Here is a 26,884-nt window from a genome sequence, read left to right as displayed (position 1 = left end):
AGATCTGATATGGGAATGCTTGGGGGATTGGTTACCTCGGAATTGTTGGATCAATGGGGGTATAGTGTAAGAAAGTCGCTCATGATATCATACAAAGTAGGCCAACGGGAAAGCTCCATAGTCATTGGCCCAAGGCAAATTACAGCAATATGCGTGGGGACCCTTCAGCGATCAATCGAGAGAGGTCGTATTGTCAGTCAGCTCATGGGGAGATACAGGCCTGGGCGAGGCTTTTGACAAGGCCTGAGAATCCATGGCGAATGACGAGGGTGACATGGAGAGAGGTGGGAAAGGCTCGGTTTGGTCGACGGAAAATCGGCGGCTTGATGACTCGCTGAGTGTCCTTTTAGGCGCATTGGGTTTATCCTCGTCCTTTATCATGACACTTGGATTAGTGGATGTTGTGGCAGCCTAAACCAGTACGGGTTAATTTTCTACTTTCAGTGTTCGCAGGAGGTGTCAAGTCACGTACCTTATCACTACCTCGCGGGTCAAGCCCTCGACTCAATGCCAGCTCGTGTGCAGCAAGCCTTTTTCTTGCAATCGCGGCCTCTTCAACCAATGCGGCCCGCTCCTCTTCTGTCTTCAAGTCTGCCATGGATGGAGTGCTAGCGCCCTGGGAGAATGCGGCGTTACTGTAAGAAGTGGATCGTCTTTGAGAGCGTTTCTTCTTCCGCTTTTTCTTGTCCACGGACGCGTCACCAACACTGGATGCAGATCCAGACTTGATAACCTCAGATTTGGCTCCGGATTGATCATCCGACTCTAAGCCCGTTCCACGGCGCCCGAAGGCAAGTGCGAATTCATCATCGAGAGGTACTGCATCTTCCTCTTCATCGCTAGGGAAAAGATCCCCGCGCGAGCTAAGAGAATTCTCCGTCGCACGAGATGACTGAGTCGCACTGCGATGCCTCCCGTTAATGTCGGGAGACAATCGGCCTGCGTCGTCATCCATAGCTTCCATTAGTGGTTCGTCTTCGTGCGCATAGCGCCGGGCTCCGGGATGTTCTTGAAGATCAGCAGCCGAAGGCCGGTACTTGACTCCTCTGGCACCAAATCTCCATGGAAAGCGCTCTAGAAAACCAAGCAATGAAGAGCTGGGGATCACAGTCGGGTCGGCGCGATTGTCCGGTATGTGTACGGTGCTTCTTCGCCTGGTATTGCGTGTCCCATAGCTCATCCTCCTAGGCCGGCGGGGTTGCTCTGCATTTCCGCGCGCCAGTCCGCTACCAGCGAGAAGACGGTCGAGTTCGCCGGACCCCCAACCTAGTAAGCCGTCGTCATCTTCTTCATTGTCCCAATCATCGTAGAAATCAAAGTTGGCCTCAGCTTGGCCGCGTCGTCGTCGCCTTAGGTGGTCTTCACGCCCTGGGAGGCAAGAGGCTGTACATGCAGCAATGCAGGTTCCAATGGATGTAAAACATGGTGAAATGTAATTGTGAGAGAAAGCGTAAATCCCTTCTTGCGCCGTCTCGTTGGCAGTCTCAAGGTTATACGAGATCTGGTTGATCCGCTGCCGGATGCGGGGGTCGCGCGATCGTATCATCTTGGGCAGCGACGAGAAGCGGCACGTCTGAATTTAGATCTTGGATGGTTCGCTCCACTGGCTGTCGCCGGCGACATTGGGAAAGTATTGGGGGAAATAGAGACAGGTGAAGTCGCAAGACGCATGCGATGATCCTAGATGCCTGCCCGAGCGCCCGTCATTGGTGGCTGAGTCAGCAGAACGGGTAGCCCTTTTGGGGGAAATTTGGTTGATGAAGATGCTGTGAAGACAAAGGCATAAAGGGAGTTGAGGCGAAAAGGGTATTCTCTTCGACCTTCAACATGGTCTACTATGTTCGGTTCTTGAAAACTCCCAGGACCCAGCAGCAGAAAGGCTCCCTCGTTATCTCAGCTCTTATCTGCATCACCACTGATTTGGGAGACTCTTTTCTCGCTGAAGATGCTGATTTGACGGTGACAGCCTATGGGCAATCTTCTGGGGCTACATTTGAAAAATCGACAAGATGGAATGCCAGTAATCGCGAGCTTGCCATCACCCTGGGTCCTCTCCCATCCCACCTGGCCCACCAGTCTATGGTGCTGACGGTGCAGGTACCACAGCTTCCAAGGCAAATTGAGCCTCGGTATCCGTCTATACCTTTAGTTGTTGGTGCGACAAGTGCACCGTTTGGGCCTCGTTCTACGCCAGCTGAGCAGTTGGTCCTACGCCGGATTAAGTACTCCAATACCGCGACCAGACCAATGGAGATTTGGGAAGAGACAGGAAATAGCATTGCTCGACACATATGGTAAGCCATTTTCTTTGTATCCGCGATAACCCTCTTGAGGTTCTAAACATAGACGTTTTCAGGGATGCTGGTCTCGCAACATGTACTTACATTCACATGACCCTCGAAAAATCAAGGACGGGGAGTAAACAGAGGAGCAAAACCACCGGATGCAAATTACCAGCTCTAGAACGGGCGCTATCCATCACCCGCGACCAGCCTCTCCAGGTGGTTGAGCTGGGGGCAGGATGTGGGATAGTGGGCATTGCCTTGGCACAGATGCTTCCCAACTGCTCGGTCTTGCTCACGGACCTCCCAGAGGTCGAGGAGATAATAACCCGAAATATTAATGCTGCCCAACCTGCCACCATGTCCACTCTTCACTATCAAAACCTCGATTGGGACGACCCGCCGGAGAACCTCTGCCCCCGGCCAATTGACCTAATTCTTGTCTCGGATTGCACCTACAATTCAGACAGTCTGCCAGCGCTAGTCGCTGCACTTGACCAATTGGTTCGGAGGTCCCCGGAGGCAATCATTTTGGTGGCCCTCAAAAGACGACATGACAGCGAAACCGTGTTCTTCGATTTGATGCGCTCTGCAGGCTTTACAGCGGTGCGGGATAGCATTCACATTCCCTCGCAATACGAGGAGGTGGATGAGATTGAGTTCTATTGCTACTGTCGATCAACTGAGCCAAATTAGCGTTAAAACCCGTGCAACATAGAAAAGAAAGGACAGAAGGAGACAAGCGGATTACGAGTCAACGGCCTTGAATGAAAGATGCACAGCAGCTTTGTTGCGACCACTCACTCTTACACCGAGGTAGGTAAATTCAGACCTAATACCTAGCAAAGTTCACATGCTCGACCGATCACTGATCTAGATCGGGAGCTTAACTCTAAACATACCGAGGATCCAGGTCAGCGAGCAAAATGTGAAGTTCGCTTTGTTTTTTTTTTTTTTTTTTTTTTTTTCTGCCGTCCAGCCCCTCGGTCTATTCTCTTTATACATATAAGCAGGTATTCCATAAGAGACAAGAAAGACAATCCTTGGACCCCACATCTAGTGTTCATGCCATCGATATCTTGTTAGAGGCTATGCATTGAGTCAGGTCGATCATTTTCGAGGATCAGGGTGTTGTAAGCCATATTCCCGCTGAGCATTCTGCTAATCCGCAGGCTGGGTTTCTAGTGCGCTGTCTTCCAGAATATTCATCGCAGATAAAATTTGCAGTTTGGGTCGACCCAGTGCATCCACTCTTCTTCGAGTGGAATCGTAGCCCCACCTGTAATTTGATTAATGAACATGTATAGAACAGAGCAAGTCAGAGTGCTAACACCAAGTGAAGATGAGACCGATAGGGCCTATATGAGGTATTTGCCGGAGTTGGCTGGAAGTATCGAGCGTAGCAATGGCACCGAACTGGAGAGTCTGCTCTGACGTTCATGACGAACGCATTTTTCTGACACTCATGGGGACCCACTATTTAAAGCTTTCGCCTAGATATTTTTGGCGAAGACCTTTTCTTTTCGTTTTGGTTCGAGGGCTCCTTGGTGCTTGTGGCTAGTGACTGGATCGAAAATGAGCTATTGCGAGCCGAGTGTTGGCCAGGACTAGGGCTCTGAAGCAGGAAAAACGAGTAAGCTGAGGTGGTCCGTGCGTGGGAGTGGACTCGGTGGGATCCCACGTCATATGCGTTCTCGGCCCAGGAGCTCAATGCCCCGACAACAGACACGGGCTCACGACTGCCGGTGAAAAACCTGCAAGGAAATCACTGCGATCTGGTTTATAGGTATGGAGTATACAGTTGTGCATGAAAAATACGCACAGGGGGCAGTATGTTGTACATCGACGATATGGCCACGTATCCACGCACTCAGAGGTACAGAGTACCTGGATTCTATTTAAATGTTGGATCGTCAAACAGGGATATACGCCCTCGCAGACAAATCAGAAGCAGCATATACCTATCGTACACCGCTGCAATCAAATCCAGCAATTCCGAGGGGCTGCACGGGATTTGACCTGCATCATGGAATACGTTGCAGAGATGCACCCTGGGCATGGACCTATGGTCCCCGAAATAAGAATGGATGCCTAAAAGCAAGCTCTAAGAAAAATAATCGCGCAAGCTTGTCTGGAATAGAACTAGACCTGATACAGAGTGAAAACACCGAAAGAAACAGACTTGGCCCGGTTGGGCGTCCAGGGCTCCCAGGGCTCCCAGGGCTTCCAGGAAGGTGAGTAAGCAACGCGGTTTTTTCCCCACGAAAGGGCCCCGTCATCTCCAGATTTCTCTCCCAACTCTCTCCCCTTTTTTTTTGGGTACAGCTGATTTACAAGGTGAGTCTTTTATTTCCAACCTGGTTTCGGATGTCCGTGTGTGACCTGTGCGGTGTTTGATGTCCCCAATCGTCGTGTGCCCTAAGCTCGCTCACTGCCCCCCTCCAAAAAATTTCTCAAATTTTCAAAATCTGGACTGTCCTCTCATCCGTCCTTTTTTTTCTCTCATAACTACCAGAGCACCTGGACCATCATAACCAGGCTTGCTAACTTTTTTTTCTTTTGGTTCTCAGACTTGTTGCTTCGGTCCTTTGGTCCACCTCTCACACTCCCAGCCTTTGGAATCCCCAAAGGCGATTCGGTCATCACGGCTCCAGTAGCCTCCCTTCTGGTTCTCAGCCAAATTGTCTCCACTCGACGTCTCCGCGACACTCTTAACAACATTCCACCTCCTGGTCTTCTCTGAATTCTCGTCCGGTGCGCCTCCTTTCGTCCCGTTGACGCCCCCGGAGATTATTCCCTCGTTCTCTGAGCTGCCGCATAGGACTTCTTCGAAGGTTCTTCCTCTTCAGGGGGAAGGGTCTAGGAGGCTTGGTCCAGTCAACTACGGTTGTGACACATTTCGTCCTCCCTAACGCGCAGTCGCCTGCCGATTTTTAAAAATCTTTTCTATTATCTCTCTCTTTCTGTGAAAATTGTGCTGAGTCGCAGCGGCATGGTTATGGCACCGACTGCGTGTGTATCGACTGCTGAAATATGCACTTTCAAAAAAAACTATATCAATAGTGCCGACCATCTCGGTCTGGTCAGCAGTCATGGCGGGGACAACAATTTGTTGCAATCGTCGTTGGCTGCCAAGGAATTGGTTCTGGATGTGTTGAGGAAGCGTGCGGCGGAGGTGGATGTGGAGCACTGTGGTGCTGGTGAGGAGGATGCTTTCTATGTGGCGGACATGGGGGAGGTCTACCGCCAGCATATGCGCTGGAAGATGAACTTGGGCCGTATCAAGCCCTTCTACGGTAGGTCTTTCACGATCACGGGATCTCACCCTCCAGAGCCTTGCTAACCAGTATCCGCACAGCTGTCAAGTGTAACCCTGACCCGGAAGTCCTCCGGCTCATGGCCCAGCTTGGCAACGGTTTCGACTGTGCCTCTAAGGCTGAGATTGAACTGGCTCTTCGGACTGGCATTGATCCCAGCCGCATTATTTATGCGCAGCCTTGCAAGACTAAGTCCTACTTGCGCTATGCCTCTGAGGTTGGCGTTAAGCAGATGACCTTTGACAATGCCGACGAGCTATACAAGATCAAGGCCACTTTCCCTGAGGCGGAGCTTTACCTCCGCATCCTGACCGATGATTCGACCAGTCTGTGCCGCCTGAGCATGAAGTTCGGTGCCTCCATGGACTTGGCTCGCCCATTGCTTGAATTGGCTTATAAATTGGACCTCAAGGTCGTCGGTGTGAGCTTCCACGTCGGATCTGGTGCTGAGGATCCCCGAGCTTTCCTGAAGGCTGTTCAAGATGCACGCTTGGTCTTCGATCATGCCGGAGAAATCGGCCACGAACTCCACACTCTGGATGTCGGCGGCGGTTTCTGCCAGGATACCTTCGAGAAGTTCGCGGGCATTCTAAGTGAAGCCGTGGATACTTACTTCCCACCGAACATCCGTGTCATCGCCGAGCCCGGTCGCTACTACGTAGCGACTGCCTACACTCTGGCCGCCAACGTCATTGCACGCCGTGACATCCCGGATCCCGTGGATCCCTCCCGTGACGCTTTCATGTTGTACCTCAACGATGGTGTCTATGGCAACTTCTCGAACATCATCTTCGATCACCAGCACCCGGTCGCTCAGGTTCTCACCTGCGCCTCGGACGACTCCCAGCCTGGTTCTCCGAACTCTGCGACTTCGGAAAACATTACTTATTCCATCTGGGGCCCGACTTGTGATGGCATCGATGTCATCACCCAGCGCATCGAGCTGCCTGCTCTGCTGAACACTGGTGACTGGCTCTTCTTCGAAGAGATGGGTGCCTACACCAAGTGCAGTGCTACTCGCTTCAACGGATTCTCCGACAATCACGAGGTGATCTACATCTCTAGCGAGAATGGTGCTTCTGCTTTGCTGAACTACTAGTTTAAAAAACTTTCTTCGTTCTATAACTGTCTGCTGTTTTGTGATTTTTTGGTTCGAAATACTTTCTGTTTGATGACCTCTGATTGTCTAATTGATTATATTTCTTGCGTTTTCGATGCATATTCCATTGCGTTTTTTCGCGCCCCTAGACGGTCAATTAGAATATAGAGCTCGCCTTGTGTTGCGTCGACATTTTTTTTTACATAGAAACCGCCTGTTAATTCTTGTGGTTGATATTCTGCGCCGTGGTTACGACTCATACTGCCTTCGAGCGCAACTAAAATGACTTGGTGTTTGAGTATCAGTTGTATCATGCTCTATCATCACATTTACAAGGTATCATCGTGAGAAATTAGTTACACCACAGCACAGCAACTATAAACAGATGGAGCCGGCTCCATCAAAATCTAGACCAAGCGCTCCACACTCAACTCCACACCGTCCCCTTCACTCGCCTGGACCAATCCTCCAGCCTCAAGCTTCTTCTTCCACTTAGCCGACTCATATCTGGCCAAGATCAACGTAATGCGTGCAATGACCGCCGGATCAGCAGATTCCGCAACCACCTCAGAAGGCGTACAAGTCCAGCGTCCAAACGCCCAATTCAGAATGTAATACTGAACTCCAGACGTCTCAATCTTCTTTCTCTCACCCAAATTGTCCGAGCTCTCAGCCGGAAGATCCTCGTTCGAGCACCGCACAATGCCCTTAATGCGATAAACCTCCTCACGAGGCGCGGACGCAAGCAACCGCTCCAAAGCGGCAACATCCACCGTCTTCCCCTGCCCCGCAGACTTCAACACAACAGAAAGAACCTCAACCTCGGACTGATGATCATGCTGATGATCATGCTGTTGACCATCATGACCATCCAAAGCCTCCTCAGACTTAAACAAAGCCCCATCAATCCCTAACAAAACATCCATATCCACCCTCCCCTTATTCGACTTCACCCAGGGCGTCTCAACCTCCAAATCACCCACCCGATCAAGACAAATATCAAACCGCTCCGGCAGATCCTCCCATTTATTGAAGACGATTAAATCCGTATACTTCGCCTGGATCTTCGCCGTGTACGACGTATCCTCATACCCCTCCCAATTCTCCACATCGATCACGCTGATGACGCCGTCGAGGACGAAATGCCCCTGTTCCCGCGCAAGCCGGTTTACCTCCATCGCGAGCGTTGCGGGGAATGCGCTGCCGCTGGTCTCGATGACGATGCGGTCGGGCTGCACTTCGGTGCGTAGCTGGTCCAGGGCATCGCTGAGTTGGCCGACAAGGTTGCAGCAGATGCAGCCGTTGAGGAGTTCGCGGACTCCGCTGATGGATTGCGTGGACGCGAGTTGGGAGTCGACTGCTACGTCGCCGAATTCGTTTTTGAGGAGCGCGAGCTTGTACGTTTTTGGGAGTTGCGGGATGAGGTTGAGGAGGATGGTTGTTTTGCCGGAGCCCAGGAAGCCGGTCACAATTGTTATAGGGATTGGTGCCATTTTTGAAACGGTTTGGGGCGTCTTTTGTATAGGTGTTTGTTGCGTTCCTGACGTTGGCGGGATGTCGATGGCCCGCCGATGACCCGCCGATGGAGGGGCTAGCCCTGGTTATGGAGCCCTAATTACCCGTTTGGGCTGGTATACTCACGATGACTCTTTTTTCAATGGATTTTTGTTTGTTGATGTAGGTATTTTGGATCGACCGATCCATTCATATTGTAGTCTTTTCTCCCATCTTCCGTGTATATGGATGAGATTTGCCTAGCTTCAGTCTGATCTGTTGGGATCAACGCTCCGCTATGATATCATCCAATATAGAGAGCTTGTCCATACCACAATCTAGGTGAAATTCCTGTTGAAAATAGCACGAAGTAACCATATCTATGGAGCTCCAAAGGGGCCGGTTGCAGTACAACCCCCATTGGAAACATAGAAGTACAGACTGAGGAGCACTGGCAGTCAAGCTCGCCAGAGATAGATTGTCAGTCTGTCTCACTTTACTACAGATATGTCGATATGATTCCAGGATATATAAACGTACGTTGGGATTGGGCCTCGTCTCTAATACCATACAAAAGGATGTGTTTTCTATCTAATCCAACATGAATGACAACTTGGTACTGAGTCCGTTGAAGTCGAGACCTCCTGAGAGACAGAGAACATCATTAATCGGCGAGAGCGTGCCCCCGATCAATGCCCAAAGACGAGAACGCCCGAATGATGGGGACACCGAGTCTAATTAGGCCACAAATGAATTCGCTTGTGTACACATGGCCAAGGATGATATCTCTTCCCTTCCCCGGGCCTCCATCGAGCGATGCCCCCGTCGCCTCGGGTGCTGTTAGCGATTGGGGGGATAGTAGGTGTGACTATTCCCACTGGCTGGTGATGAATTACTGACTGATTTCTCCATTGTTTCTAGCGTGAAGATGGACGCGATTTGTCAACCTTGGCTCTACCACGGTGACCTGTTTCGGAATCGGTCTCGCTTCCTGGTTGACTCCTTGCCGAAGATCGCCACACCCCCCATGCCCATCAAGTTATTGCCGTTTCTCCGGGGCACCATACCAGGTCCTGGATATACAGAAGAGGGTGATATGGCTCCAGATGCATGAAATAGTTCCCATGAATGACCACCGCGTCGGGGGTTCGCTCGACCAAGCTATCTGTGCCACTCTGTCCAATCGCAAAGGCTGCAATTGGGCCTTGTGTTATTTCCCGCGCGTTTAGGCCTTCCCGTGAATTTCGGTGGAGACTATAAACAGATTGTGGGCTGGATATGAGGGTTGGGTGTATATGAATGGCTATGCGCTGCATTGATGTCAACTGCAATATGATCGCATCGACAAGTCTGGTATGGGCCTCCACAACCGAATCGTGTTCGCCTGCTCATGCCCCTGTCATCGAATGCGTTCCGCCCGATATCCGTGTGCTGGAAAGAAGGGCCTATTGCCACATAAGTCCCGCGTCGACGAGCTGTTTTGTTGATGGATCGTTGCAGCTTCGTGTATGGTCGATATTTGAAGGGAATTTCTATGTCTGCGCTTGTAGATTCGTTGGAGAACATCCTTGCAAAGGTGACAGCTTACTTAGAGGTGCCTTTAGACGGATCGGAGAGATAGATTGAATGATGTATCTTACAGAATAGAGGAATTTGCAGTTACAGGTGTTGCATATGCTATATTCCAATTGCTTTCTCGTATCCTGTTCCGTCGCACATTTTATCATTTCCTGGAGACAGCCCGATCTGACTGGACAAAAGCTCCTTGAATCGTAGCGCTTAGCAGGAGACATCTAAAGTAGAGAATCAATCACAACCGGGAGACAGCGACAGCGCATCACTTATGGTGTATCTAGTCATAATGGCCGAAGCGCCAAATGCAAGATCATGCCGCTGCCAGAAGGCTTTGATTTGATCTCTAGAAACATGACATAGAAGGCCAAATCGGCCAGACCCACGGCCAGACCCACAACAATACTAGGATCATGTCTCGCCACCTCTACGTCAAGTCCTGGTGTGTGGACGACATACCTTTGAGCTTCGGGACGAAAGGCAGTGGCCTACTCGTCACGACGGGGATCAACGTAGGTGTCTACCAGTTCTATAGGGGCCGTAGGATACGTCTCCTGGACACACAAGGGTGCGACACCGGAGACAGGAAGCCTATATCCGTCCAAATGGGTCTGTTAGACGAGACAGATGGACTTATACTACAGTCATCTTCGGAGGAGTCACTTCTAACAAGTGATGAATGTCTATCTCAAGGGTGGAAGCTGTTTACCGAAGATCCCAAGTGGTCCTGTTCATTTCATGTCCTTGTTAGGTAGGCCCACACATACAAATGCAGGTCGTCTTCGGAACAAATACCATTGACTGTTGTATCATTTTCACCTCAATTGGAATGGTCTCTCTCATAGATTGTCCTCATGATCACCTAGGGCAATGTTTACTTTGCCCTCACTGTAGTAACTCTTTTCTTGAGGGTATAAATAGGGCCTCCTCCCCCATTCTTCTTTTTTTTTTCTTTCTCTCCTCCATCCTCTTCATCATTCCACTTCCATCCTTCCTGGATGACCTTCCTTCACTGGCCTCACGTGTCCACTCTACCAGTGTTTCATCTTTTATCCATCTCTCATCTTCAGTCAACACTGATCAGCCTCATCACTTGTTTACCTGATCACTTGTTTACCTCTTCACGTCTTCACGTCTTTACTTGATCATGTCCTTACTTGATCACTTGATCACTTGATCACTTGATCACTTCATCACTTGTTTACCTCTTCACGTCTTCACGTCTTTACTTGATCACTTCATTACTTGATCACTTCATTACTTGACCATGTCTTCATGTCTTTGCTTGATCATGTCCTTACTTGATCACTTGTTTACTTCTTCACTTTATGTTCACATGACTCCTCTATGCATACACACCCGAGTCACCTCACCTGACTTCCCTCAGCCCTAACATGACATGGGCTGTCACCATCCTACTTCATGCATGGTCTCTACCTACATCGACGTGAACACTCTACAGACGAGATGAGAACATGATGGGGAAAGGGATCTTGGTCTCGGTTTGTTTACAGTTTGGAACTCCACTCGCAACGCTGACTACCTACTAACAACCTTTGTATACAAAGGTCACGACGCGTCACCTCAACCATTTGTCGTGTCTGTTTATTCCGATGACCTCCTCCTCCCTTCCATCCCTTCCCTCCCTCAGCGAGCACCATGCACGCTTCGATCCTCCGGTCCTCCGAACTTTGGTGGTAAAAAAAGTGCTGGCGAGGGATGCAGGAAAGGGAAAACGGATTCTTCGAACTTTGGTGGTAAAAAAAGTGCTGGCGAGGGACGCAGGAAAGGGAAATTGGATTTTGTTCATCACAATATGGACCTGGCTACACATGCTGTAGCATCACAGTCTTTCTGGGCTCGGCAGCTGCTGCCATGGGACACACCTTGGCCCCCACACCAGCCCTTGTCTTGGACCATCGGTCACATCATCGAATGGAGTCATGGCCTCTGACCAACATTCCCCATCAAAGAAAAAAGAAAAAGAAAAAGAACAACAACAAAAGGAAAAGGAACATACTCGATCATTGGCACAAAGACTCAGCACACTGGTTTCAGCTGATGATACCACACACAAAAAAAAAAAAAAAGAAAGAAAGAAAAAAAAAGAAAGAAAAAGAGAAAAGGAAAAGGAGTTTGCTCTCTGGTTTCGGAAATCTTTGAAGCTTGGAACTTGGACAATCTTGTCTTATCATTGAGGAAAGAAAATGATCATATCACTGAATGGAAACATGAAATTGAAATGAAAGAAAGAAATGAAAGAAAGAAATGACTTGATACTTGGCTTTGATAAGGAAGAACAATACAAACATTGATGATACCTCATGATTCTAATTCGTTTCAAATCACTAAAATTGTGAACATTGTTGACTTTATCTATCCTGGTATTCTAAATCAAATGGCACATGTACCTAGAACCACAACCTTAGATCGAAGATACAGCCTCCCTGCCCTTGAAAGGCTCAATGCCTGTATATGACACTTTATGGTACCACGAAAGCTAGTGCGCATGTCCTTTGAGCTGCCAGTTCATTGGCCATGACGGTGTCAATTAACCAGTGAGACCAACTAGACTGGACAGAAAGACTCAACGTCCGAGAGCCAAGAGCTCTGATTAAACAACCATACACACACAGTCTTGTTTCAGGGCTCCACTTGTATATTGTAGTCTAAGATGTAATTTTGCCGGCACAGTGTTCCCTTCCACCAATATCTCGATAAGAGCTGGGCATAGAAAGCTGTAAAAACAAAATCCTTCACACAATCAGTCTCAGCATAAGAATCTCCATGGCCTAAAATGACTCACGTCTACAAACACCAGACTCATGACATTCAGTGCCTCGAAGTCGATCGATATTTCGACCCCGTCGTTCCCGTAGTCGGTCTATCGCTGGCTCTATTCCATGATCGATACTCGGATCGCTGGCGACGGGAGTGACGGGCTGGTGCACCGCGGTTCGTCACGACGGAGTGGTCTGTCGTATTCACGGACTGCTGGTTGTGGTCTCGGTTGGAACCGGCGTCGCTGCCTGAACGAGTAGAGCTTGTGGACCGGGAGCGCATTTTGATATTATGGATCTTGGAGAATACGAATTCTTAGAACGATAGTTATTGGATTCGGTGATATGTCAATGAACCCCAGAGGTATTGGCGCTCTCTTATACGAGGTGGCGGCGGTGGCACACTTGAGCCAGACCTTGGATATTTGACTTCATTGTGAACATATTTTGATGCAACCTGAGATCCAGACACTTAAGAACTGATTTTATCGAATCATAGGCGTTGGCCTATATTTTGCAGGTGGCTATGGAACCTGTAGACATTCAAGCATGTCCTATTGAGGCGGAGTATAACTAACTACCACCCTATGGAATGGGCGCGTCTCGTATCAATTTTGAGCCCTCCTATATATTCTACACCTCACAATATTTATCTAATCCATAAGACGGTAAACAATACTCTGTATGGGTGGTAGGCAACCAATACCCATTGACCTGAGCGCGGGCCCGGCAGAAGGAAACGTTGAGTTTAAAAATCCGATAAAAAGGCGGAGACGCCAAAAAGAATCCAACGTTGGGATTCTCGAAGATCTTTTGCTATACCACTCCGATCCTCTGAGACTTCATCAAAAGTCCCTTGGTACCCTCCGTCGGATCGGGTTAGTTGCCTACTTTAAATCCAACTACCTTCAGAGGTTCCACTATGCCGGGTCCCAAGATCACGTTCTATGTCGACCTCGTTAGCCCATTTTCATACCTTGGATACCACATCTTACGGGTATTATATGTCCTAAAAGCGCGGGAATCCTTTTTTTTATTAATGTGAGATGAATTTAGAACTCCTCGGCCTTCAAAAAATGCGAAATCACATACGTTCCAATTTTCTTAGGAGGGTTGATGCATGCATGTGGTAGCAGTCCGCCAATCACCATCAAGAGTAAGTAAAGCCCCTGTGCAGAAATCCCCGGACGGTGAGCACGTACTGACTATTTTTTCGCTATTATCAGACAAGAAGGAATATTTAGATATGCAGCGAGTCCGATGGGCCGGGTACTTCTCAGTCCCGATTGTTAAGGAATTCCCGAAAGGTTTCCCCTTCAGCACATTACCCGTGCAACGTGCGCTGTGTGCCGTCTCTCAGAAGACACCCGAGAAGCTCCCTGCCGTCCTTGACGCGCTGTTCCACGCTGTCTGGGTGCAAGGGAACACATCTGTCGGAGAGCCTGATGGCTTTGCGTCCCCCTTGGAGGGTGTACTTGGGAAGGAAGAGACGCAATGGGTTTTGTCTGCAGTAAGTCCATTATGATTGTGCTAGATATTCTATTACTCTTGTGCAGGAATGCGACCGCAAAGCCAAAAGCTAGCTCGGAGTTAACTCGTCCCGTAGATGAAACAACCGGACATCAAGGCCCTTCTGACCGCGAACACTGATCGTTCTTTTAGATCTGGGGCTTTTGGACTGCCATGGTTTGAGTGCACGAATTCCAAGGGCGAGACCGAAGGCTTCTGGGGTGTTGATCACTTGGGCCAGGTCGCTGACTTTTTGGGTTTGGATCGCGCCCTCGATAGGGGATTTAGAGCAGCTCTCTAAGAACCAGGCGAGATCGGGAATTGTAAAGTGAAGTGCTTGAGAATTTAACATTGAAGTAATATGCGTCTCTGCGAAATTTAATTTAATGTGTTGAGTGATGAACGAGGATCCTGTCCCCTACAGTGTAAAATGGAGAAGCGATCAGCACCATCTGCAATGCCCAACCAAACGCGCCGAAAAAGCAGACTGATTCCAATCTCCATTCAATAGAGATTGGACCCAAAAGCCCATAATTATATCCAAATCTATCTATTTCGGTAGTTGCAGATGCTTGTTGCTCATATGTTTGTCTCTCAGAAAGTCGCAAATTTGTTCGTCACTCATGTTGTCAATCCGTTCCTGTTCTTCGCGCGACGCAGCGGTAAGATCTAGAAGTACACCACCCTCGTCAATAACCATGACGAATAAACTCATCAAAAAGAACAAACCTTCGGATACTGTCTCTTCAGCCCCCTTGGCGCCACCTGAAAGAGCGCTTATCTGGTCTTGAACGGTATGTAATGCCCCCTGCGCAGCAGGGACCGCACTGTCCATAATAATCTCCTTCACGGCGCCAGCCTTTTCTTGAACGACGGACCCCACGGAATTCCCGATCTCCGAAAGTGAACTACCAGCAGTCATCGAGTCCAATTGGTGTTTTATGCCTGCAAGTACACCTTCCTGCCCCTCGTCATGGACGGGATTGTTCGCCTTCACCTCTGTCTCCGCCTGAGCTCGTTGTTCGCGCGCGACATCGGAATCCAAGTATAACGAGTCGGTGGAAGCGTTCGCGTTCGCGCTCATGATAATATGTTTCGGTGTTTTATAGAGGGGGTATTTTTCGCATTCTGGGAACGACACGGGCGCGTGAATCACGATTCGGAATGATAGGGATTATGCTGGGTCGTAGGGCTGAGGCCTGACGTAGGGCTGAATCCGGGTGTCTGGTCTTCTCCGATTGAATTCTGGGGTGGGGCGCTGGAGGGGCTATGACATTCGACAATGGAGTGATAGATGGTAATTCGTTCGCCGGAATAGGCAGCAGGCATTCAATTGGAGATTTGGCCTTGTTTCAGTGGTCTTTTGTACGTCGGCCAAGATGTCGGGGTCTGTCATTTGCCAATCGATCGTTCCTGGTAATGACGTCGTTGGGTTCCACCGTGGAGGGAGGTTGCAATTAATCTACGATACTGGGGATAGGCAGTTGTTCTGTTCTTGTTTGGAGAGGAGTTCCTTGTCTATTTGCATGGTCTTGGGGCTTTGACTCAGGGTTCGACAGATTTGAGTGCTTTGTGGGTGAGTCTCCTACGAGGAAGAATGTTGGCACCTAGGCTGAGATCGGGCCTAAGCTCCACTCTGATCGCCACGTCTTTATTGGAATTTGATATTAATTAAAGCAGTGGAGATTCCCTTCCGCTCTATCCTGGGCTATATTCTATACTAAGCCATGCGAGGTGACGCAAACGCAATACACTAGTTGTAGATCGCAGCCTGAAGACCAGGAATGATCTCGAGATCTTTTGGCTTGTATGTATACTTACCCTCAGTTGAAATCTTGACATCGCGATGTCTTCGTTGCTGTTGGGTTTGCCGCACTCTAACCCACTCTTCAGTTGTAAGGTGCTGCCCAAGTTCAGTGAACACATTAGTAGTCAAACCAAGTCGTTGAAGGACGGGGCTGTTCCGGATTGGGTCGAGGACAACATGGTTGTTGGGCCTTTATTCATCAGTCTCTTGATATACAGCCTTGTAGGATTATTGACAAGACTTACCGCGCGAAGTACAGCACACCCAAGCGGTCGATGTGGGCCTGGTCAGCAGGTGGTGCATGCACCCGATGAATGCTTGACTTGATTAATCCACCAGTAAGTGCTGTCAAAGCATCGCAGGTGTTGATAGTAATAGTACCGTCCTGCGGTTTCACCCATTTCCACTCGTTCTCTGAATTGAGAATTTGGAGTGCTGCCACTGGTTGCCGGAAAAGAAGGGTGACTGTTCCCAAGTCCGTGTGACCGGGGCTGTAAAGCTCGCCGACCTGTTTGTTGTCTTCGGTGCTGCGAGCTGCATAATGCATATAGTGCATAATGCATATAGCGCAGATGATCCTCGCCCTTCACATCGTACTGGTGATCGCGGACTAGTTGGTCCTCATCCGGCAGCTCGAGCAGGATTGCGAAGAGACGGAGCAGTTTCTCGACGACCTCGGTGTGACATTTCTACATTTCTCGTGAGTTGAAGGGTTCAATACGTCAAGAAAGTGGTATTTACCCGACTAAACTTTTCAATCTCCTTGATATTGTCTGCGAGAACCGAGGGCTGGGGTCGCTCGTGGTAACCATCGAACTTCGGAAGGTTGTACACCTGGACATTATCCTTGACACCATTTCCTAGGCTGAGATACCAGATGTCAGTTGATGTCCACGGCATCTTCAGGGACGGTCTTCTCACATTCGGTGTCCTGCAGGACGGTAAGAGTTGTACTCTCCTCTTTCAAGGTCACTGGCGCTGTGAAACTTGAGTTTCTCTTCAAGTGGCAAGGCATAAAATTCCCGCCCTAAAGCGAACTGGTTGTCAATCTCTTCTTGGCTGATGTTGAAGTTCTTCACATAGAAGAACCCTATTTTTAATAGCTAGTCAGCGCTAGAGCCAAGGAGTTTAGTTAAATTTTGATTTAGGGGAATTAGGTGGCGTTGGGACATGATAGTCTTGGTATCGATATCCGCCCTTGGCATGGAGATCACAGGGAGCTACGACTTACCAACATTTCTGACAGCATGATCGAGCTGCTTGACAAGGTCCTTCTTGCCACCTGGTTGTTCGTACTGGCTCAAGTCCAGTGTGATAAGCTCGGCCCAGTCAACTAGTTCACAGAGTCACATCAGCCTTATACACCCACTACTATATCAGGCGAACACTCCTCACGGTTTTCTTTGGTCACAGGGACTTGGTCATATTTCTCGATATACTGTGCCGGCATCTTACGAGATTTCTGATGTTCTGGTAGTGAATCCCAACGAGCTCGAAGGTCTCCTTGTCAGAATCAACACAACACCTCTGTGGGAGAACTACGACCTATATAATGCGCTTCGCACTTCATTCTGGCCATATACCCCGCATGACATACCCCAGCTGGCAAGAGCACGCAATCACATTGTGAGATGAGGCCTAAGATAACGGATAATATTCGGATGTTTTGCGGTAGGCCAAAATGTGCGCACGCCATCCTTTATCGGCATGTCGCCTCCACCGACGCATTAGAGTCAACCACACACAAGCTAATGCCAACTCGAGATGCATTCCCGTCTCCAAGACGGCTGGTATGGTGATCCAGATGTACTAGATCAGTGATTGTGCCAGCGGGCGGGGAAATTGATCAATATATCGCCGGGTCGGGTACACCTTCCAGGGTGCCGCGGAGCCATCATTAGCCTTGATACCTATAAATACCAATGACTATGGTCTTTTAGACGCTGAACTTTGCGTCTTACATTTTTGGTAGATAATATCGGATGTCTGAGAAGGCATTGACTCCCATGTCGGACCTGAAATCGAAAACTCGGAGATTGTCCTTGTTGGGACTTATCAAAGAGGTGTTCAATTGGTATCCGTCTTCCTATCCTAGCGAGGAAAGAAAGTAAGCAGAATTACGTATTTCTTTCACTGAGAAAACGCTGATGAAGTCAGACTATTGTTCAAATTGGACTTGTCAATTCTTATCTTCGCCTGTCTCTGTTGTAAGTATACGGGCCACACTAAGATTTGTACTTCAGCAACTAATGAAATTGTATAGACTTTGTCAAATACCTGGGTAAGCTTGCCACTGATATTCAATGCCTTTTCACTCGATACTAATATGCCACAGACCAGACAAACATCAGCAATGCATATGTCAGTGGTCTGAAAGAAGACTTTGGCCTATACGGCAATGAGCTTAACTACTTCAACATATGTTACTATACATCATATGTGCTATTTCAAATCCCGGGTTTACTACTTATGTCCCGTCCAAAATTGTGAGCTCAAGTGGTTGAAGATGCCCACATATAGCAACCATTGACCCGCATTACTAGGGCTCGTTGGCTATTACCTAGCCTCGAAATCCTCTGGGGTATCTGCACATTTGCCCAGAGCCGTGTGACAAATGTCAATCAGATCTATGCCCTTCGTTTCTTGGTTGGGATGCTGGAAGCACCTGTGTTCGCCGGAACCCATTTCATTCTTGGTGAGTCTGAGTTGCATGAGTATCTTCTTGGAACCATTTGACTAATGAGATATAAGGATCATGGTACACGGGCCCTGAACTATTCAAAAGAGCTGGTACATGGTTCATTTGTAACCCACTCGGTACTATGGTCAGTGGATACCTACAGGCGGCCGCTTATACCAACCTGTCGGGGGTTGGCGGTATGCCTGGTTGGAGGTGGTTATTTATTATTGACGGCATATTTACCATCCCCGTGGCATTGATTGGATACTTCATCTTTCCCGGTATTCCAGGCTCTCCGAAGCCATTCTTCCTGACGGACCATGATATTGCATTGGCCAAGGAGAGAACCAAGAGAGCTAAGATTCGCCAGCCTGGAAAACTGAATCTTGATGTGTTTAGGAGGGCCTTCAAGCGATGGCATATTTGGCTATTCGTTCCTCTTTACGTGTAAGCTCTATGTACTTCAAATCTGGAGTTGGATAATGCTAACAAATCTGTTAGATGCATGATCATCTGCTCTTATCCAAATAGCTATATGAGCCTGTGGCTCAAAGAAGAGGGATACTCCGTTACTCAAATCAATCAGCTCCCCACCGCCACTTATGCTATTAACATCGTTGTCTCCTGGCTTGGAACGACACTGGCTGAAATCTATCCCGAGTGGATCATTTATACCATCTCTTCGGCATGTTGTCTGTTTTCGACATTATGCATGATCATATGGGATATTCCTACGAGCCTGAAGTGAGTTCTCTTTTCAATCATCTTCCAAACACGGGTCCTAGGCTGATGATTATTTTCAAAGATTTGTTGCCTGGTACGTTTTTGGAGCAGCTGGGTGCTTGAGTCCAATCTTGTATTCCACCATCAATGTCATAGTCAGGGACGATGCCGAAGAGCGTGCTCTTATCATGGTAGGCCATCTTTCTACGATCTATAAATTGCGAAAGACTTACTGACTATCTTGTGTCTGGCGCTGCAGGGTTCCATGATGACATTTGGCTATTCGTTCAACATCTGGGTTCCTTTGCTGGCATACCCAACTGCCGGGCCCGACGGTGCACCGAGATGGCGAAAGGGATGGCCAATATCATTTGTCTTCTTCTTCCTTTTATGGGCAGGATTTATGGTCGCTATATTTATATGGAGAAGGTAAAAGTCGATTATCACATTTTGGTGGATATCCAGCTAACATATCATTCTAGGGAGCAAAAGAAGGAAGTCCTCCTGGCGTCCCAGGAGACTAGTGATGAGGAGAGGGACGCTATCTCAGTTGATGGAACCCCAGCGTTGAAAGAATGAATATAGATTCTAGCTACAATAACTAGAACTGTCGTCGATGGGAGGTGGCGAGCCCTGCTGTCATGCACTTTGAACGCTTTTGCGGTATATCCCCAGTGGATGTCTCTCTTGGCCCTACAAAATATATCTCATTTACAGTGATATCCTCTCCTTTGATTGCGCTAATCCCGAGGGCCTCGGGCTAAGTGAATAATAATCGCATGGCACAAATATATAACTTTCTCAGCTATCCAGTTTATTGGGGTATCTGCACCTGCTACAATATGAACATCCTCACCAAGCCTTTCTGGGCGGGAATATTATCTCAAAGCTAATCATTTAATTTCCAAAAGCTCTCATAACAGCAAGACCAGCCAGAGAGCCCGATGCAACCCGATTGTGACCTAAAAGATTGCTAGTCAGTTTGTCGAATCTATCACGCCGAAGGATGGGTTCAACATACCACCATATCGAATCCGTTCCCATCTGACCGTCTTCACAATCTCAGTGCCATCGCCGTTCTGGATATCATGCTTCCAGATCTTGATCTCACTTGGGCTGCCGTCCTCGGTCTTGTGATACGTCAAAGCCCCAGGGCCACCTTTAATGTTCTCGCCTGTGGCGGCCACCCAGACGCGGCGTCCCTCATACCAGGGAATTTCAGCATCATCAAAGGCGTGAACAATCGTCAGATCGAGGCTTTTGTCGGTATAATTCGTCTCCGAAACATCCACATCTGCTGGACTAACACCAGTGAGACGTGCCAGTCTCAGGCCAGTGTCCCAGCGGTCCACGATTTTACCGAGCAACCACTTCTGCACCCGAGGATATCCCATGAGAGGGGACAGCATGGGTGGTGTAATACCTTTCAGGCTGTATGATTGGATGAGGTTAGCCAAGCTGCTGAAGGATGCCAGCAGGATCACGCCGGCAAAAGGCTCAGCATTCTGGACAGCTGGCTGAATAGCTGTGGGGTCGGACGATCCGAATGCAAAACGCTCAGCGACTGCGGCTGTGACCGCAGTTCCAAGACTCTGGCCCATAATGACGATGCGAGAAGTGGGGATCTTGAACGCCCCTGCGGTCAGGAAGTTAACCAAGGATACACCATCTGTGATAAGTCCTTCTTCGGTGGGGGTTCCAGTGCTAACGCCGAAGCCACGGTAGTCAATTGCGAAGACGTGCACCGGGTTTGACGGCGTGGACAAACTGAGTAGCGTGTTGTAAGTCGCAGGGCGATTGGCAGAGCCCAGATGCGCCGCATTTCCATGGACTTGATTGCACCAATGTCAGCATATTTCAGTTTACAGAGATTCAGAAGATTCATCACCTACAGCTTACAACAACTCTTGCATTGGGGTCATTGGCGAGGAGCTTGTGGGCCACTGTTTTAGTGTAGTCCTCTGCTGGACCCGAAGCCGCATTGTCCATCAACTCTTGTTCATGTTCCAGGCAAAGATGTAAAGGCATCAAGTGCCAGCCATAGATTGTTTCATTGTCAGGGGTCACCAAATGGAAAGGTTGGACTTGGGTTCCTGCGAGGATCGGTTGAGCAAGATACATCGGCGTTCAACTGGGCAGATATACATACTTGAGAATCCAAATTGCTCGACCTGATTGACATCCTGCCACAGACTAGGATTGATTTTGTTGGCATAGAGGACACTGTGTTAAGTTAGCCTACTTTCGGCGCAATCCTGGGGTTCTAGATCCATACAAGCGTTGTACTTCAGGGAAGGTCAAAGAAAGGATAAAAAGCACATAGACCAGTCCACCAGCCGCGAGAGACCAGTAAGCCTTCCTGAAAATTGGCTTGAGTTCAACCATCTTTTACAGATTCAGGGGTGCTTGATGAGTGGGAATGGCCTCCTGCCCTCGAGAGCCCGACGGAGGTGAGCGGAGAAGCGACGGCGCTGATAAGCGGCGGTTTATCGCGTCTCTCATTTCTCCCTTCCACCCTCTCCACCCACCCCATCCACTCCGTCCGCTAGAGGATGGTTTCTATAATTTCATCGTGGATACCGTCGTTATCTCGTTGAATTCACCATGGCCGAAAAGCGCAAACTTCCAGCGCGTGAGCGACGCGAGCCCGCAGCCAAAAGACGTGTCTCCGAAGCCACGCCGCAGTCTCACAGGAAAAAGGCGCCAACGCCTCGCGCGCCGTCGCCCGAGCTAGTTGATTCCCCTTTACCAACCAAAGTTAAGGATGGGGATAGCTTGCCTGTTGTCCGTGTGCGACAGCCGGTCTCCTTATCAGACAAAGAGTACCAATCAATTGCCGAAAGGTTCGTCATTGCGCCCCCCATCGATATGACACACAACTGATTTTATCCGTGGCATCTTAATAGTGCTGTTCTTCTTGCCTCGTTGGAAAGATCGAAGAAAAAATGGCTAAGCGATGGAATCTTGGTTCGATACTATACCAAGCCGAAAAAGACGAAACGCGAACAAATCGAAAAGAACAACCCACCAAAGGATAGCATGGCGAAAGTTGGGCCTTGCGACGTCACAATCGGTCCTCATTTCTTCGATGCTATGATTTATATTGTTAAAGACCCCAGTGCGCCGCCGACACTTCAATACGCGCCCCCGCAACGACCGATGGTTCACTATGGCCACCCTAATAACTTCCAACAATACCGGCCGTACTCTACCCCGACCAACCAACAACGACCTGCGCAATATTCGCCCGCTCCTGGTCGTCCTGGGTACCCCGGAAGTCATGCGACGCCCCAGCAAGCTCGTGGCTCAAATCAAGGCAATGCGCCCTCTCCTCAAGGTGGATCAAGGCCAGCACAAGGGCAAAAGAGCCAGCCTGCCAAGCCCAGTCCGGATCCCGTCATTCAAATGCTGGCTACAAGGGCAGCGGCAGACCCTGAACTCAAGGCCTTGATGCGTGTTGTGGCCTCGAGTCAAGCATCGCAGGAACAGCTTCGCGCCTTCCAGGCACACATCGATGAGCTCAACGCCATCATAAAATCAAGAGAACAACAAGAACAACGTCAGCAAGCTTCTACTGGAACACCTGTACAACAACCAAGCACAACGCCACAATCTCAAACCCAGCAAAAGCAAGCTAACGACCCGAAGTCAACCCAAGCGCCACAGCAGTCCCAGACCCCATCAAAGCAGCCCCCCGCAAAGCCAGGAGTCCAGCCCCAGACCCCAGCGCAAGGATCATCAACTCAGCCTCAACCTCCCAAGAGCGCTAATGAGTCAGCTACCGTCAAGCCAGAGACATCATCCGCGGATACCAGCTCTCACCCGGTGGCACCTCCCTCGGTGCCAGCCCAACCTGCGACTCCTAGCTCTGTGAATACCCCAGGCCCAGCTACAACGGGCTCGCACCAGCAAACCCCCGTAGTGAATCCGACACCACCAGGTACTACTCAGCAGCTAGGAGCAAGACCAGGACCGCCGTTCACCCCTTATCAACAACCTTCGTATGGATCACAACCTCAACTGCAATCTCGTCCGCCGCAATACGGTTCTCCTGTTCCATTCCCCCGTCCACCTCCGATCCCATACGTATCCCCACTCATTCCTCCCCGGGTAAACTACAAGTCCGTGGTCTTCGAGTTCACGTCTCCTTTGACTCCATATGGAAGCAGCACATCAGGTCATGCTGGCTCAGGTGATCGTTATCTGTTCCCCGAATACACCATCTTGGAATGGCTCCCTGCCGAAAATACTGTGATTGCCTCCTTTTTGGTAGTACGGAAGGTTGCACCAAACACACCATTCCCCCTTGAAACCGCCACAGAGGCTGCCGGTTCGAAAGGCAAGGGCAAGGCGGCAGCCAAATCCAAGAAAGGTGATCCAAAGACTAAAATCGAGAACGGCAAAACTCCAACCGATACCCCTACCCCAAGCCAGCCAAGCACACCTGTCCCCGGAACACCACAAAAGCAAGAGCCATCAGACCAGAAGGGCGTCGTAACCCCGGGCCTCCCCGGTGCTACTCCCAACGAAGCCAATCTCAAGGAGTACTGGCAACCAGTCACGTTCCGAATCCACGCCCCTAATGCTAAAATCCTCGAGCCTCTAGCCCGCGTCGTCAAACCGGCTGACGAGGTCCGCAAATATATGAACGAGATTATGGACCGCGCCGAACGTGCGCCAGATGGCTACCTAGCCATGCGCCTCCCTCGCGAGGAGGCCCAGGAACCATTCGAAAAGGATGGAACGCCTGCCTCTTCTGGCAATGTTGGTTCTGGAACCCGTAGTCGCCTGTCCCGTGTTCAGCTCGCTGGCGATGAATCCGAGGTGGAAAATTCTGGGTTCGAGTTTGAGGAGGATGAAGATGATCTCAAGGATTTCTATGATGCTCCGAGTGGACTGCCGCCCTTGAAAGTGTAGGGTCTCGATATCCGGACAGAATGTATGAATAGAATCTGTCACTGGGAAGTCGGTTGTCAGTTCAATGCCGGTGAAAACAGCCCGGAGGTCGGTTGGGACTTCTGCAGTGAACACACATGTTTTAGATCGAACTTTGAATCCCGAACACGTCTCCATGTTGATACCTGTACAAGGAATCCGGATCTCCGTGTGCTAGTTGTCCAATGTAAGAAAATACAACAGTGAAGTTCTAAAGCTCTCGCATCTAGTAAACATGCATATCAACCAATTCTACAAGCAAGAACAAGCGGCTATACATCACTGAATCAATCATGACCAAGTAAAGCCAGCTTTCAGCAGCTAGCATTGTCTCAATTTGAGCAGGTATATGAGCCAGATGTACAATCTCGATCCAACTACCAAACACAAATAACATATGTAAGATTGACAGAGAACTCTTGATCCTCGAAACACCAAGCTTTTCCACCAAACCAGATCCCTCAAACATCTTCACATGCTTGCTACCTCCTGTCATTCCCAATAAGCCCCGCCGCCTCCAAAAGCCACCTCGCGCTCTCAGTCGCCGAATCACCAGCCCCAGCCTTGATGTTAATATTCCGACGACGTTCGGCCTCCGCGCCTTCGAACTCCCACTTCGCGCGCTGGATCTCCACCGCGCTCATGCTCGATTCTGTAGAGAGGGACTCATCACCCGGATCTGGGATGATACCCCAGATCTCAAGCGTGTATAGATCGAGTTTGATCTTTATGGGCGGGGCATCTAGTGAGGTATTCGCAGGGGGAAGGAAGACGCCGTCGTGGCCAACGGGGCAGGCGTGGAACTCGGCGGATTCGATGTTCGAGTCGATAATGAGACTGCCCGCTCCATGGGGTGTGGGGTGGGCTTGGTAAGTTCGGGACGGGGCAGGGATGTGGCAGCCGATTGCGATGCCGGTGTTTGTAGAGAAGTAGGCTGTTGGGGTGTTTGGTTTTCTAGCTGATATGGAAGGGTTGCCGGAGAGGAGGAGGTGTTTGGGGGATAGTTGGAAGAGGCAGGGAAGGAGGTCGGATGTTTTTGAGGTTCTTGGGGTTGATGTGGAGGTTTTCCAATTTTGGGGGATATAGGCGCCTAATGTTATTAGATCTTCGTTGGGGGAGTCTGCTAGAGATCCTTGGAGAAGGAGAAGGGTTGCTGATTGCCAGGTCAGGACGTGGTGGGAGAAGGAGGTCAGGGACGAGCCGTGGGCGCTTGTAGAAAAGACAGGGTGCAGTTTTACGCCACTGCGTAGGAAATTCAGATTCGGCGATGTGGAAGGAAGGAAAAACGAAAGATGAGCGTTCATTGTTGGGTTTAGTATGGCGGACTCAAAGCTCCCCGGGAGTGTTAGTCTAGCCGGTGATGGAAGAGGTTCTTCGCTCTCATCAGTATCCTCCGGTTCCGTCTCTGTGGCTGCGTCTTTTTGGCGATGCCGAGAAAGATCCAGATTCTTGCTAAACAGCATGTGCTCAAAAAGGGCAGTCAGCGGATCGAAAAGATACGGAAGTGACAATGATATCGTTCGAGCGAAAGCCTTATATGATATTCCCCCATCACTTTCTTCCGGTGAAAAAGCCGCAATGATACTGTCTGCTTCTGCTTGAACTTCTTCCATCCGCCGAGCATCCAGTCCAGATGTATATATCTTCAGAGTCTCCAAGGGCTTCAATGGTGCAATGACAAGTAGCAACATGAGCAGCCGGCGGAACGTGTCAATAGAAATCCGCGTCTGGTACATGGATTTATCAACTCGATGATCATGTTTGAACACCTCGATTGCATCGAGGGACTCGAGCGCTGCAAGTGCAAGATCATCGTCCTCATCCTCATCATAATCGTCGTTGGCGGGCTGATCTATTGAGAACCCAAGCGGATGTGAGTGCCCAGCCAAGGTTTCAGATTCGTCAGCCCCGGGTTCTCGGCTATCACCGGGGGTCCTTTTTCTCCCCACGTCTGCCAGACTGCCAAAGAGTAACTTGATTCGGTCCTTGCGCCCGCGCTTGAGCGCCTTCTCGTAGCGCTCAGTCAGGAGCACAACGACCTTAACCATGGCTTCGAAGGTCAATACACTTGGAGCCAGGGTGTTTTGGAATGGAAAAGCTCCTAAATAGGATACCATGCGGAATACCACAGGGCCTGCATCCAAGGGGTTCCCATGTGAAGCGGCGGTGTGGATGCCATCTGGGATACCGAGAAAGTCTGAGAGAGTCTTCTCATTCCAGTAGCGCAGGCCTCCCTGCTCCAAGGCCCGGGAGTAGAAGTTGTCTTTGAAATGCGTGAGCTCTAAAGGCGTAAAGCATTTTGTAGCGAAACGCTCGGCGAGTACCAAGCTCAACTCCTCTATTTATGGTCAGACATAGTTTCTTGATCAAATCGGACTTTCCTTGTTAAATCCAGGGCAATAGTTGGAGGTGGTTCATGGTAGATTAGAACTCGTAGATATCCATCGTCTTCATGTACTCGAACATAAACCTCAACTGGTAGGACTGACCTGCTGATGATGCAACACGCTCATTTGACTGGGCTGCACCCATTGTTCTGATGCGGGGACGACCCCACTGCTAGTTCACAGCTGCGTTCGGTCGAGGTGCTCGAGAGCTGAGTATTGAGCCAAAAGCTCAAAGAAGCAAGAGAAGCAAAAGAATAGGGGTGAATGTTCCAAAAAGGGGTCAAGTCGACATGGATCGC

At 49.5% G+C, this 26,884-nt stretch overlaps 12 protein-coding genes across 12 annotated transcripts; 5 read left to right on the top strand and 7 right to left on the bottom strand.

Annotated features, from left to right (window-relative positions):
* Positions 1 to 171: 171 nt before the first annotated feature.
* On the bottom strand, positions 172 to 1,546 carry N7457_003318 (uncharacterized protein; the record flags this gene model as incomplete). The annotated part of the gene is made up of 2 exons (XM_057174363.1): positions 172 to 411; positions 473 to 1,546. 2 exons carry the CDS (start codon positions 1,544 to 1,546, stop codon positions 172 to 174), a joined length of 1,314 nt encoding a protein of 437 aa, XP_057034514.1.
* A 281-nt stretch (positions 1,547 to 1,827) lies between these two features.
* On the top strand, positions 1,828 to 2,978 carry N7457_003317 (protein N-lysine methyltransferase family protein; the record flags this gene model as incomplete). The annotated part of the gene is made up of 2 exons (XM_057174362.1): positions 1,828 to 2,294; positions 2,357 to 2,978. 2 exons carry the CDS (start codon positions 1,828 to 1,830, stop codon positions 2,976 to 2,978), a joined length of 1,089 nt encoding a protein of 362 aa, XP_057034513.1.
* Positions 2,979 to 5,274: 2,296 nt separating this feature from the next.
* N7457_003316 (type III PLP-dependent enzyme) lies at positions 5,275 to 6,698 on the top strand (the record flags this gene model as incomplete). Its single annotated transcript, XM_057174361.1, has 2 exons — positions 5,275 to 5,578; positions 5,641 to 6,698. The coding sequence occupies 2 exons, from the start codon at positions 5,275 to 5,277 to the stop codon at positions 6,696 to 6,698; spliced, it is 1,362 nt and encodes a 453-aa protein (XP_057034512.1).
* Positions 6,699 to 7,105: 407 nt separating this feature from the next.
* Positions 7,106 to 8,191, bottom strand: N7457_003315 (CobW-like GTP-binding protein; the record flags this gene model as incomplete). Its single annotated transcript, XM_057174360.1, has 1 exon — positions 7,106 to 8,191. One exon carries the CDS (start codon positions 8,189 to 8,191, stop codon positions 7,106 to 7,108), a length of 1,086 nt encoding a protein of 361 aa, XP_057034511.1.
* Positions 8,192 to 12,596: 4,405 nt separating this feature from the next.
* Positions 12,597 to 12,827, bottom strand: N7457_003314 (uncharacterized protein; the record flags this gene model as incomplete). Its single annotated transcript, XM_057174359.1, has 1 exon — positions 12,597 to 12,827. The coding sequence occupies one exon, from the start codon at positions 12,825 to 12,827 to the stop codon at positions 12,597 to 12,599; it is 231 nt and encodes a 76-aa protein (XP_057034510.1).
* A 639-nt stretch (positions 12,828 to 13,466) lies between these two features.
* On the top strand, positions 13,467 to 14,354 carry N7457_003313 (putative 2-hydroxychromene-2-carboxylate isomerase; the record flags this gene model as incomplete). The annotated part of the gene is made up of 4 exons (XM_057174358.1): positions 13,467 to 13,541; positions 13,601 to 13,700; positions 13,771 to 14,054; positions 14,151 to 14,354. The coding sequence occupies 4 exons, from the start codon at positions 13,467 to 13,469 to the stop codon at positions 14,352 to 14,354; spliced, it is 663 nt and encodes a 220-aa protein (XP_057034509.1).
* Positions 14,355 to 14,603: 249 nt separating this feature from the next.
* N7457_003312 (uncharacterized protein) lies at positions 14,604 to 15,137 on the bottom strand (the record flags this gene model as incomplete). Its single annotated transcript, XM_057174357.1, has 1 exon — positions 14,604 to 15,137. One exon carries the CDS (start codon positions 15,135 to 15,137, stop codon positions 14,604 to 14,606), a length of 534 nt encoding a protein of 177 aa, XP_057034508.1.
* Positions 15,138 to 15,806: 669 nt separating this feature from the next.
* N7457_003311 (uncharacterized protein) lies at positions 15,807 to 17,310 on the bottom strand (the record flags this gene model as incomplete). Its single annotated transcript, XM_057174356.1, is given in 7 exon segments — positions 15,807 to 16,050; positions 16,106 to 16,444; positions 16,458 to 16,549; positions 16,602 to 16,725; positions 16,782 to 16,950; positions 17,092 to 17,193; positions 17,256 to 17,310. 7 exon segments carry the CDS (start codon positions 17,308 to 17,310, stop codon positions 15,807 to 15,809), a joined length of 1,125 nt encoding a protein of 374 aa, XP_057034507.1.
* A 532-nt stretch (positions 17,311 to 17,842) lies between these two features.
* N7457_003310 (uncharacterized protein) lies at positions 17,843 to 19,842 on the top strand (the record flags this gene model as incomplete). The annotated part of the gene is made up of 10 exons (XM_057174355.1): positions 17,843 to 17,967; positions 18,018 to 18,067; positions 18,124 to 18,141; positions 18,196 to 18,346; positions 18,404 to 18,555; positions 18,612 to 18,987; positions 19,042 to 19,284; positions 19,346 to 19,454; positions 19,523 to 19,692; positions 19,746 to 19,842. 10 exons carry the CDS (start codon positions 17,843 to 17,845, stop codon positions 19,840 to 19,842), a joined length of 1,491 nt encoding a protein of 496 aa, XP_057034506.1.
* Positions 19,843 to 20,160: 318 nt separating this feature from the next.
* On the bottom strand, positions 20,161 to 21,648 carry N7457_003309 (alpha/beta hydrolase; the record flags this gene model as incomplete). Its single annotated transcript, XM_057174354.1, has 5 exons — positions 20,161 to 20,225; positions 20,285 to 21,094; positions 21,156 to 21,356; positions 21,413 to 21,486; positions 21,539 to 21,648. The coding sequence occupies 5 exons, from the start codon at positions 21,646 to 21,648 to the stop codon at positions 20,161 to 20,163; spliced, it is 1,260 nt and encodes a 419-aa protein (XP_057034505.1).
* Positions 21,649 to 21,867: 219 nt separating this feature from the next.
* Positions 21,868 to 24,180, top strand: N7457_003308 (uncharacterized protein; the record flags this gene model as incomplete). Its single annotated transcript, XM_057174353.1, has 2 exons — positions 21,868 to 22,106; positions 22,170 to 24,180. 2 exons carry the CDS (start codon positions 21,868 to 21,870, stop codon positions 24,178 to 24,180), a joined length of 2,250 nt encoding a protein of 749 aa, XP_057034504.1.
* Positions 24,181 to 24,680: 500 nt separating this feature from the next.
* Positions 24,681 to 26,730, bottom strand: N7457_003307 (uncharacterized protein; the record flags this gene model as incomplete). The annotated part of the gene is made up of 2 exons (XM_057174352.1): positions 24,681 to 26,536; positions 26,688 to 26,730. 2 exons carry the CDS (start codon positions 26,728 to 26,730, stop codon positions 24,681 to 24,683), a joined length of 1,899 nt encoding a protein of 632 aa, XP_057034503.1.
* Between the last annotated feature and the right edge of the window lie 154 nt (positions 26,731 to 26,884).

The sequence above is a fragment of the Penicillium paradoxum genome (genome assembly GCF_028828445.1).
Source record: "Penicillium paradoxum strain IBT 22861 chromosome Unknown utg000003l_segment0_segment0, whole genome shotgun sequence".
NCBI lineage: Eukaryota > Fungi > Ascomycota > Eurotiomycetes > Eurotiales > Aspergillaceae > Penicillium > Penicillium paradoxum.
This window is presented reverse-complemented; position numbering and strand designations above follow the sequence as displayed.